The sequence below is a fragment of the Thunnus albacares genome, chromosome 4 (assembly GCF_914725855.1).
Source record: "Thunnus albacares chromosome 4, fThuAlb1.1, whole genome shotgun sequence".
Lineage (NCBI taxonomy): Eukaryota > Metazoa > Chordata > Actinopteri > Scombriformes > Scombridae > Thunnus > Thunnus albacares.
Window position 1 is genome coordinate 21,765,223 of NC_058109.1, and position 12,207 is coordinate 21,777,429.

The following is a 12,207-nucleotide window of genomic DNA, read 5'->3' on the forward strand; positions in this document are numbered from 1 at the left end:
GTGAGCAGTAAATTGAGGTTTCAGACACATGTGAATTATCATCATTTTGCCCCATTACTGTTCTCAGTGTAGTGTTGCATGACTGTATTTCTATCAAAGGGGAAGTATTGCACTGTGGGATTTTTATAGGGCTGCAACTAATTTGCTGATTGTTTTCTCAATTAATCATTTTGTCTATAAAATGTCAGAAAATAGTAAAAAATGACATTATAATTTCTTAGAGCTCATTATGACTTCTTCAAATGTCTTGTCTTGTCTGATCAACTGTCCAAAATCCAAAGATATTCAGTTTACTATCATATATGACACAGAAACACTTCATTTGAGAACCTGCAACCAGCAATTTTTTTGCATTTTTGCTTAACAAATGACTAAAATTATTATTTGATTAATAGTTGCCAGAAAAATAATCAACTAATTGATTAATTGACTAATTGTTGTAGCTGGACACAGCCAGGGTTGACTGGCAGTTAAACCACCATTTTTAAATGCCCAGCTTGTGTTAAAGGACAGGTTCACAGTTTTTCAAGTCTGTCTTAAAACAACAGTCAGGTACCCATATGAACAGTGAAAGAGGTTTTCCTCACTGTAATTGTTCCTCCTGTTCATACTGGCTATTAAAAGATCCCCTTTAAATGCACTTTCAATGTAAGTGATGGGGGCCAAAATCCACAGTGTGTCCACTCAGTCATTTTGGGCAAAAATGCATTTAAAAGTTTATCTGAAGTTCCTGTTGAGCTGCGGTGGAAGTATAGTACTAAAAAAAAGGGACTTTGGCACTGAAAAGACTGTAATATTGAAAGATATCTACTTTATTTGTCTATTTCAATGTTCATTTGGGCACTTGACTTGTTTTAAGAAAGACTTGAAAAACTGAACCTGTCCTTTAACCAGCGAGCATCGAGACTGAGTCTATAGCCATGCTAGCAGCTCTGTGAGGAACGCTAACTTTAGCATGCTAACATGCTCACAGTGACAATGCCAACATTATGATGTTAATAATGTTTACCATCTCAGGTTTTAGCATGTTAGCATGCTAACATTTGCTAATTAACACTAAACAGTAACATTAAAGATGATGGGAATGTTAGTCTGTACCACATTTGATGACTATACATCCAATAGTTGCCAAGACATTTCAAAATCAGCAATCTTGGTCCTTTAGGGACCATGAATGTCTGTACAAAATTTAATGGCAATCTGTATAATATTTGTTCAGATATTTCAGTCTGGACCAAAGTGATGGACCGACTTTCAGACAGATTGATGGAAATGGAAATAAATGGAAAGCTAGAAGTAGGTCCAAAAGAGAAACAACATAAACAAGTGGGACTGAGAAAACACTGCAGCAGTGGGAAACAGATTGTGTTAAGCAAAGTGCTTATCATTTTATGGGCTGCAGAGAAAGTGCAGAACAATCCTCATTAAATTGCCTCTCATCTCCCATAGCTTTCTCCAGTTATTGCTCCCCTCAAACAACCTGCCAGTGCTGTTTTCAATAAAACATTATGAAAACTCTAAAGGGTACAATTGGTTTTGTTGTTGATGATGCTGCTGTTTCAATAGTTAAAGGTTCAAAATTGCAATAGTAAACCAAAGAAGCCCTTAGTTTCTGAGGTGTGAATGTGTGAGACCTCTCTAAGTCCTTAGTTGCCCTCAGTGTTGATACGAGCTGGTATAAAACTCATCCACAGCCTCCACACACCCCACCACGCTTATCGCCACGGAGACAGCCCTCATCCTCCCAAACATGTATAAGGAATCAGCCTCTCCTGACGCTCCTGCGTGAGCGTGGATGATGGCACATTATGAGAAAGATCAATTCAAATTTATTTGTATTGCACCATCTCATACAAAAGCAGTTCAAAGTGCTTTACATAAAAACAAAATAAATAAAACAGCAAAAAATGTACAAATAAACAGAAACATCCATGCATACATACACATAAAAACACATACAAAACAAACATACTGTACAAGCATGGTTTAAAGGATGATTTAGCCCAGAGAAATCTGTTCAGCAGAATGATGGTTATGTAATTACGATCCCCGCTGCTGCTGTGTAACGAGCTGTGCTTGATGGTTTATTTAAATGTGTTAATGTTTGAATGGAAATGATGTCCCCTGAGTTAATAGATGTGATTTGTCAGTGAGTGGGCTTTTGTTGCACGTTTTGTTACGCAGTCTTGAGTGTGTGGCTGTTCACGTGGTCCTTGTAATGTGCCTGTGGGTGTGATCGAGCGAAAGTATCTGCATTTATTAGTGTGTGTGTTTGCGTGTGCGCTTGCATATGTGTGTAGGCAAGTGTGTGGGTTAATAAACAGATTCGCTCTCTCCTCTTGTCGTGGTTTCCTGTTTCAGTGGGAAAACACAGCCATCCACTTTTTTTTATTTATGACTTCTTCACTTATAACTTTCCTTAATATTCAAATATGCTGTTTCTTCTTGAACAAAGGCTTATTGAAACAAAGCTAAAATGTCAGAAATTACTGGGAAAACACTGAATGAAGCAGTGGTTACCAAGCTTTTATGCACATTTATTCTGACTTTGAGCTATGAGCAGAACCAGAGTGTCTCTTGATGAGTCAATTTTTAAGCTTTGTTCATTGTTTCCTTGCTTTGACTCAGATCTGAAGTCACTTGGATCAAGCCATTCCTAACTCAAAGTGTATTGTTCTCTCTCTTTATCTCAGATATCCACACTGAGGCAGTACAAGCTGCCCTGGCTAAACATAAGGAGGAGAAGATGGCACTGCCCATGCCTACCAAAAGGCGCTCCACTTACGTGCAGTCTCCCATCGAAACCCGCACACCACCAGGTAGGACAGGAAGAAGGACAAGTCTGCATGTCCTGTCATGACAGTTTTACAGACAGTTAGACCTTTACTCCTCAATTCACACCTTTTTCACTTTTGCTCAGACTCATCATCAGGTTCTGAGGATGAGACGTCTGCGCGCAGGCAGTCATCAGTGGTCGCTCCCCCGCCTCTGGTCAATCCCAACCTGCAGAGTCCGGACTCTTGGATCAACCGCTCTGTCCAGGGCTCCTCCACCTCCTCCTCAGCTTCCTCCACCCTGTCCCATGGAGAGGCCAAGCCGCAGCCGCAAAGCCAGCCTCAGGCTCAACCTCAACCCCAGTACAAGCCACAGTACCAACCGCTGTATAAGCCTCACTACCAACCGCAGTACCAGCCCCAGTACCACCCACATGAGCCGCCCCACACCGCGGCTGTGACAGACATGCTGGCTCACAGTCGTATTGGTGAGGCACTGGACTGACTTTTTGTAGTTGTTGTTGTGTATTCACTACAATGCAAAAGATCCATTTTGACCATGCTAGTATTACGCCTATACCGGTCTCTAGTACACTCAAACACCTGTAAATATTCCAGAGTGTTTTATTATAATTAAAAAGCTAGCTGAAGCTTTCGAATGGCTTCATTCAGACTGTCTCTCATGTTCCCCACTGCAGCCCACTCAGAGAACAGCGCCCCCCCTCCAGATGTGACAGCTGTGGCACCTCCAGCCAGAGGCCCGCGGGTTGACCTGCCCTCCAACGCTGTGGTCCGAGGGATGAGCCGGGGGCAGAGCCGCTCGAGCATGATGGAGACTGCGGACGGTAAACTGCTACCATACAACTTTATATGTGTTTGAGTGTCTTTGCGGGAACCTGTTTCTAAATCCTTCACAAATCTATTCTCTCTTCAAATTAAGCGCCAAATTCTAACCATGGACATATAATTAATCAGACTTTACTGCTTTCTTTTCTTCTTGATCTTTTTCCACCGTGTCACATGTTTATTTGACTGGCTGATAGGAAGAGGTAATATGCAGAGTAAGGAAAACTCCTTAATGTTAATTGTCTGTAGCCTTCTGTGTTTGCTGTTGTACCCTTACTCTCCCTCCTGTTTGTAATGAATGACTCAAGAAAAACGTTGCAACTAAAACAACATCCACACAAAGAATGAATCCTCACGTTTTATCCCAAACCGAAAAAACACAACCTTCACCCCAATTCTCACCTTGTTTCCTTGTGTTGATGCCACCTCTGTATGCTGCTTTTCATTCCCAAAATCTATTACAATCGATTCAAGTTAAATAATTAAATCTTAACAAAAAAGTTACCATCTCTCATTTTATGGGATGAGGAGCAGCAGACTGTGAGATGGTAAGAAGTTTAAACGAAAGTGTTTTGTCACTATGTGCACGAGCCATGGTGTGTGTGACTGTGTGTTTGTCCTGCAACGGCACCTCTCCGCCTTCATCCTGCTTGTAGGAGTTCCTGTGAGCAGCAGGGTGTCCACCAAGATCCAGCAGCTTCTCAATACTCTGAAGAGGCCAAAGAGGCCCCCGCTCAGCGATTTCTTCACTGACGACTCAGAGGAGATTGTAGAAGGTGAGCTGCTTCATGAAACACCTCAACCTCCATCTTACCAATATTCCTCTTAAATTACTTCTGAATGAGCCTTCAAGGTAGATCATATGACCCCTCTGCTTAACTATATCACATACATTCTGTGTCTGCATGCTGAAGTGAATTTACACTTACAATGTGTGAAATATTTAAATGTTGCCATTTTATTATGGCTGCACTATTATACCAAATTTTTAAAAAATCTACATGACTTGTGCATTTCCTTACACTTTAATGTTACATACACCATATGACCCAAAATACATAGACAGAACAATGTTTGTGGAACATTACAGCCACATATGATTGACCATCTTACTCCAAAACGATTGGCATGAATATTTCTGCTATTACAACCTTCACTCTTCTGGGAAGGCTTTCCAATAGATTTTGAAACCTGGCTGCAGGGATTTGATCCCATTCAGCCATCAGAGCATTCATGAGGTCCGTCAATGATGTTACACAATATGGCCTGCGGTCAGTGTTGCAGTTCATCCCGGAAAGAAAACCAAGGCCCTCCTCAAACCCTTACCACAAAGTTGGAAGCTCTGTGTTGTTTAAAATATCATTGCATGCTGTGGTATGAAAATTTGCCTTCATTGGAACTAAGGGACAATTTAACAGGAGAGGGAGATAGAGTAGGCTTGACATTAAAGGGAAATCCATTGGAAAGGCTCAGTCCGTGAAGCGATACACAGTATAGACCAATAGTGATGTATGGACTTGCATTTTACCCTGGACAACATTCATAATGGATCTCATTAATCTGTAACATACCCAAAACTGTTCTGTTGTCTATCTCTCACACAGTGGCCCAGCCGGACCCCAACACCCCCAAGCCGGAGGGCCGTCAGATCATTCCGGTGAAAGGGGAGCCTTTGGGAGTGGTCAGTAACTGGCCCCCAGCCCTGCAGGCTGCGTTGGCCCGTTGGGGGGCCACTCAGGGGAAGAGCCCCGCCCTCACTGCTCTTGACATCACGGGCAAACCACTTTATACGCTGACCTATGGTGAGGCATGTTTACAGTGACCAGTTAGGGAGTTATTTTGTATCATACATCTGCTAAAAGTCACACACTTTCATGTGCTTTTATGTATTTATGTTCTTACTTTTATACACTTTTTGTACTGAAAGGTACATATTAATATTGCTATGTTTAGGTCTATAGGGGAAAGATGTGTGTACTCTGTGACATGAGATTTGTTTTTGGCAGTGGTAAGATGTACAACCCACCCCCACCTTACTTCTTCCTCTCTGCTCCACCGTCTGTCTGTTAGGGAAGCTGTGGAGTCGCAGTGTGAAGCTGGCGTACACCCTCCTGAACAAGCTGGGCACCAAGAATGAGCAAATCCTTAAACCTGGAGACAGGGTGAGAGCGGCGACAGAAAAGAGAAACACACACAATAAACAAATTAATTTGGTACAGAGAAATAGATTTTTGCAGTTTTTGCGTGCAACCAGGTGCTGTAAGCCTTGATTTAATCTGTGTATTTACAGTGTGTGCCTCGTTGAATTGAACTTGTGCGAAGTCACCTGAACTGATTGCGGCTCCAGAAGTGATATACTGTGTCTGACCTTTGAATTATCTGTACAAGGCAGAAATAAAACACTGTAAGGAGCTTTAAGGATAATAAAGTATTACATTATTTGTAGTCACGGTAGCAGTGTGGCTCCAGGGATGGAAATGTCAGTCTGTTGAGTTTTTGAGAATTTTTGTACAGACATTCATGGTGTTTAAAGGATGAATCTTCATGAGTTTGGTGATCCCCTGACTTTTCCTCTAGTGCCACCATTTCATTTTGTCCAATACTTTGATTTACAACAAAAATATCTATAAAACTAACAACACTCCCATAAACCTCAACTGCTCTTTATATACAGAGCTAATTGCCAAATATTAGCAAAACATAAGACTGTCCTAAATGGAAAGTTTAATGTCTTGTTAGGTAGCGCTGGTGTACCCCAACAATGACCCCGGGATGTTCTGGGTAGCCTTCTACGGCTGTCTCTTGGCTGAAGTTATACCTGTACCTATTGAGGTGCCACTGTCTCGCAAGGTAAGAAAACCATCACAGGAATGTGCATTTTATGAGTAAAGAAATTATATTTTTTCTGTTTAATTAAAAACCTGAGTGTGTTTTTGTGTTTGTGTGTTGGGGGGTATTTAGGACGCAGGTATCAGCCAGGTGGGGTTTCTGCTCGGCAGCTGTGGTGTCGGTCTGGCTCTGACGAGTGAGATATGTCTGAAGGGTCTACCCAAGACCCCCACAGGAGAAATACTGCAATTTAAAGGTCAGCAAGCTCTTTCCTAAATGGAGAAGTATCTGTTAAAATACTAAAAAATAAAGATCATTCAATAATTATATATTCACCTTGAGAAAAAAATTCCTCTCTCTCTTATGAAGTATTGCTGAAAGTAAAACATGTAACAGCTGAGTTTCAGGTCACCTTCAGACTGTTTGTGTACAAAATTGTTATGCAGAGAGGATACAGTCTACTCTGTATTTTCATGAACATGTGACAATGAATTCCATGCATCGTTTTTCTCAAAATGGTTGTACAATGTTTTGAAATGAATCCCTTTTTGATATTCTGAAGTGTAATATAACTCTGCTTTCATTAAATTCACTTTCACTGATGCCTTTCTCTGATAGGCTGGCCTCGTCTTAAGTGGGTGGTGACAGACTCAAAATACCTGACCAAGCCTTCTAAAGACTGGCAGCCTCACATCCCCACCGCCAACACTGACCCCGCATATATCGAGGTAACAGAGCTGCTTGTCGGTGTGTCAACTGATTTAGTTACATGTGATCTTCTTGAGAGAACATTGGATCTCAATAAAAGCAAATTGGGAACATTTAAAACAGACAGTTGTCTGCATCTTGTTGTGATCAAAGTATGAAACTGTATTGAACTGTATTGAACAAATTCGTCATGCTCCCTCTCTGTTGTTGTGTTTCGTAGTACAAGGCGAGTAAAGAGGGCACAGTGGTGGGTGTGGCTGTGTCTAAAGTAGCCATGTTGACCCACTGTCAGGCGCTGACCCAGGCCTGCAACTACTGTGAGGGTGAGTGCCGTTGTCATCTTTTATCTGTCGAGTTTCCTCATTAACACAGCTGTTATAAATCTACTTTCTTTGTGTCTCATTTTAAGGGGAAACTTTAGTGAATGTCCTGGACTTTAAAAAGGACATGGGCCTGTGGCACGGAGTTCTCACGGTGAGCGTGTGTGATTGCATGCTACACATGGATGCATACACATGAAAGCTCAATAAAGGATTTCACAAAATTGTCACATTGATTTTTAGGGCTTGTTGCCCTAATAAGTGATGAGGAAAATAAATACCAACGTCATCCATGTGTCTCTGTAATGCTTTCAAAGTGATTTTAGATAATGCTAGTTACACCAGATCACCACAGAAAAGGGGATTATATTGTCTGTGCTCTCATCACTTAATAGTTTAACTGACTGATGGTCGAAAATATAAAACCTCATGGATTCCATGATATTTTAATTTGTTTTCTTTCCATTACTCCTGTCATATAAATTATTCTTATTATACAGATTTCAGAGAGTTAAGCTCTCTTTTCTTTCTGCTCATGAATTTGGGTGATTTCTTTAAAGGAGTCTTTGTTTCCTTATTTGGTATGTTTTGAAAAGAAATCCTTTTGTTTTTCTTTGCCCGCCCACACAATTTTATCTTCTTTCACTCATTTCCGTTGCTCAAATCATTCACCAGAGAGACTGTTAGTACTGGGAAGAAGGTGGTCACTCAGTAAATATTTTTGAAACATTTTCCAGTATTTAAAAACATAATTAAGTAAAACATTGTTTTTCTCATGATGGGAAAAATAACTTAATAATAGTAATAATAGTAATAATAATAATAATACACCGTATTAGCTGTTTAATCAGGTTTTGTGTGTTTGCAGGCTGTGATGAACAGGATACACACTATAAGTGTTCCCTATGCAGTGATGAAGGCTTGTCCTCTCTCCTGGGTTCAGAGGGTTCACATCCACAAAGGTAAATTACACCGGTCGCTTCACTTGAGTAATGATAAGTAACGAATTACATTTATAAAACAATGTCTAAATTATTGTGGTGCAGCTCGTTTAGCTTTGGTGAAGTGCCGTGATCTGCACTGGGCCATGATGGCTCACCGGGACCAGAGAGACACCAGCCTGGCGTCATTGCGTATGCTGATTGTTGCTGATGGTGCTAACCCCTGTGAGTACTTCATATGACTTTTATAGTTTTGTAAAACAAGGTTTTCTCAAACGGCATTCATCAGATGTAATATGCTGAATCTCTAGCACTCTTTGACGCATCCCTCCTTTCGTTCCAGGGTCGGTGTCTTCCTGCGATGCCTTCTTGAACGTGTTCCAGTCCCACGGGTTGAAGCCTGAGGTTATCTGTCCCTGTGCCACCTCCCCTGAGGCCATGACAGTAGCTATACGCAGGTATGACACTGACCCATATTTTCCTTTTTTTACTGAATTTTTCAGCCTTGTATAGGATGAAAACCTGAAGATAGAGATCCTTCCCTTCTTCCAAGTCTCTTGCCCCACCTACCTCCCAGTTCTTCACTCAGTCCACCCTCATGTCCTTTCAATCCAAGGCCCTTGAGAGGACAGTAGCCGATGATTGATAAAAAATAACAAAGAAAAAGCACGACACACTGTTACAGTCAAGGTTGATTTTAATTTTTACTGGTCTTTCAGGGTAGATGAAGACATACTCTGTTCTATGTGGTGGCGTACATGGGTGGGCGGGCAGATGGCTAACTGTAAGAACAGATGGGATGGATGGAAACGTTCATGTTTGATCAGACTCTCCTTTTTGTAGACCGGGATTACCGGGCGCACCGCTCCCCGCCCGTGCCATTCTTTCCATGGGCGGCCTGAGCCACGGGGTCATTAGGGTCAACACCGAGGACAAGAACTCAGCCCTCACTGTGCAAGATGTGGGACATGTCATGCCTGGAGGTGAGAACAGAAAGAAACAGTCAAAATGAAGTAAAAGGATGAAAAACAAAGGACTAAGAGGTGCTTGTTGGAAAATCTGACATCCAAGATTTGAGAGTCGACTGCCAAAAAGCATTCATGAGCTATGGTGTCATGAATTCATGCCCAATAAACACACGTAGATGTTATGAAAAAGAGTATTTGAAATGTAAGGTCTGATAAGAATGATGTTTAGCAGCAAACCTTCAAATCAGATTTTGGAGCTTTCCTTGAGTGCCTGAACACACCAACAAGAACGCATTAGACAAAAAAGTGGACTAGACTGGAAGTTGATTTTCACATGTGGTATGTTTCAGAAAACAGAATGTACATTTATTCCTTTGTGTGCCTCCAGCTCTGATGTGCATTGTTAAACCAGACGGGCCTCCTCAGTTGTGTAAAACAGATGAGATAGGAGAGATAATAATCAACTCCCGTGCTGGAGGCAACATGTACTACGGCCTGCCAGGACTCACCAAAAACACCTTTGAGGTATGAAAGCAGAGTTAAACCCAGAACCTGCCTGTGCTGATACAATCTCACACAACAGTAGAGTTAATTAAGTTCTTTTTCCGTCATCCTTTCTGTCTTTGTGTCATTGTGTTCAGGTGATTCCAGTTAATGCTAATGGAGTTCCCATTGGAGAGATTCCATTTGTGCGGTCAGGACTCCTGGGGTTTGTTGGCCCAGTAAGTGGGACTGTTTCATTACAGTAGAACATCTGTGGTAACATGAGCCTTTCTGGAAACCTTCCCTTTCTGCTACTTAATAATGACCCTGCTGTGTGTCCCGTGTTCTGTACAGGGCAGCCTGATCTTTGTGGTGGGGAAGATTGAGGGGCTGCTGATGGTGAGCGGTCGGAGACACAATGCTGATGACCTGGTGGCCACTGCACTTGCCGTGGAGCCAGTCAAGACTGTGTATCGTGGGAGGTGAGGAGGGCATCGAAATGTGGTAGTGCCTGTGCAACAAAAGCTGTGAAAGTGTTGCCACAGAAGGTGGATGGTAGTTTTAAGTGCACCAAATTCTTCTCAGTACAAAGTGTAGAAACAGGCTGAGCCCCTCTGCCATGTGCCTGCTGTGTCAAGAGGGAATCCTATTTATCACTACTGACATCTGGTGGTTTAAAGGAAACATAGCAGGCACAAAACAGTTTTTGCAGAAGGGGAAACTCAGGATGTTTTTCTTACTTTCTTACCTTCAGAATATGGCAACCCCTGTCTGCATGGTTATTATAATAATTGAGTGTTTGTTTTTGTGTCAGGATTGCTGTGTTTTCGGTGACCGTGTTCTATGATGAGAGGGTAGTGATTGTTGCGGAGCAGAGGCCAGATGCCAGCGAGGAGGACAGCTTCCAGTGGATGAGCCGAGTACTTCAGGTTAATCCCTTCCTCATCTTCTTTCAGATGTATTTTTGTGAAGCAATTAGTATGAAACAATATGTGTTTCATGCAGTCTGCTACTACCCAACAAACCACGTTGCATTGTTTGGTTTCCTCTGCAGGCTATCGACAGTATCCACCAGGTGGGCCTCTACTGCCTGGCTCTGGTCCAAGCCAACACCTTACCTAAAACACCCCTGGGTGGCATCCACATCTCCGACACCAAGCAGTTTTTCTTAGACGGCAGCCTGCACCCCTGCAACATCCTAATGTGTCCACACACCTGTGTCACCAACCTGCCCAAACCCCGCCAGAAACAGCCAGGTACGTGTGTGTATTAAGCTGTTTTATAATGGGATATTTGTACCTGAGGAGGAGGTTTGTTTTTACTATGCTGAACATGAAGATTGGATTAGAATTCCTCCTGAAACTGCCGTCCCTGTCCCATGTGAGAGCAAGCAAGGGTATAAATTGTTTGTCATTAAATAAGAGCATGGTCAGAAGTTTTATATAATGTACACTCACCAGTGTCTGAATGTGGGAAATTAATATTTTTGCCACATTGGCCCTGGATTTGCAAAAGTACAGCGAATGCTACACAGTCTGCATATTTGAACACAGTAATCCAGTGAGGCAAAGTCTGTTCACTTGAATACTTCATGCAGTTTTGCTCTTTGTATTCACACTGAATTAATGTTATTTTCCTGTGAGGTAAAAATTGAAGTCATGGTGGATTCTGACAGGATTATAATTGAGGTGACAGGTATTAAGGTTTCCTCGGTTTAATCATGTGAATCTGTATTTACGAACATTGATATCTGTCTTCCGCCCGGTCTTCCTCTCTTCCTCTTTTAATCTGTTCCTCCTTTCTTCTTATCTTTTCTATGTGTTTCTCACATTCTTTTTCTTTTCCTTTTCTTTTTGTAGTTGGTGTAGGTCCAGCATCCGTGATGGTGGGCAACCTGGTGGCCGGAAAGAGGATTGCCCAGGCTGCAGGCAGGGACCTCGGCATGATTGAAGACCAGGATCTCGTCCGGAAGGTAGTTTGACCATGATCACTCCAGCTTTTAACTAGCCTCTAACTCTGAATTGGATAACTTTTTAACCACATTTCCATCTTCGGAAGAGCCACATGCATGTCTTTCAGGAACAGCAGGAAACTTGTGCACATGACCAGTATAAATGCTCAAAATGTGTTATGATGGTAAATAGTTAGGTTTGAAGACTCTCTGCTGCCAGTGTAACAGTGGCCTAAACTCAGATAGAGTTCAGTTTTTTAGAGATGTAAAAAAAAAAAAAATCTGGACTCTTCTCTCTTTCTGCTCTCGTCTCTCTCTGGATGTAGCTCTGTATGTGGCCCACTGTGATGGTAAGAATTATGGCCCCCTCTGGCATCTCCCCCACAC

At 42.1% G+C, this 12,207-nt stretch overlaps 1 protein-coding gene across 2 annotated transcripts in view; it reads left to right on the plus strand.

Annotated features, from left to right (window-relative positions):
* The window catches only part of dip2bb (disco-interacting protein 2 homolog Bb), a 40,269-nt gene that overhangs the window by 18,503 nt on the left and 9,559 nt on the right, over positions 1–12,207 (plus strand). The window contains exons 4-25 of one of the 2 annotated variants that reach the window (XM_044349320.1): positions 2,694–2,819; positions 2,921–3,262; positions 3,473–3,619; positions 4,277–4,396; positions 5,225–5,422; positions 5,691–5,782; positions 6,360–6,470; positions 6,582–6,705; positions 7,068–7,177; positions 7,378–7,480; positions 7,567–7,631; positions 8,346–8,439; positions 8,524–8,643; positions 8,762–8,876; positions 9,262–9,401; positions 9,775–9,911; positions 10,028–10,108; positions 10,224–10,351; positions 10,684–10,798; positions 10,924–11,125; positions 11,729–11,841; positions 12,147–12,170. In XM_044349320.1, coding sequence (XP_044205255.1) covers positions 2,694–2,819; positions 2,921–3,262; positions 3,473–3,619; positions 4,277–4,396; positions 5,225–5,422; positions 5,691–5,782; positions 6,360–6,470; positions 6,582–6,705; positions 7,068–7,177; positions 7,378–7,480; positions 7,567–7,631; positions 8,346–8,439; positions 8,524–8,643; positions 8,762–8,876; positions 9,262–9,401; positions 9,775–9,911; positions 10,028–10,108; positions 10,224–10,351; positions 10,684–10,798; positions 10,924–11,125; positions 11,729–11,841; positions 12,147–12,170 — 2,807 coding nt within the window. The remainder of the gene's footprint in view (positions 1–2,693; positions 2,820–2,920; positions 3,263–3,472; positions 3,620–4,276; positions 4,397–5,224; positions 5,423–5,690; positions 5,783–6,359; positions 6,471–6,581; positions 6,706–7,067; positions 7,178–7,377; positions 7,481–7,566; positions 7,632–8,345; positions 8,440–8,523; positions 8,644–8,761; positions 8,877–9,261; positions 9,402–9,774; positions 9,912–10,027; positions 10,109–10,223; positions 10,352–10,683; positions 10,799–10,923; positions 11,126–11,728; positions 11,842–12,146; positions 12,171–12,207) is intronic. The other variant, XM_044349321.1, reaches the window with a different exon arrangement.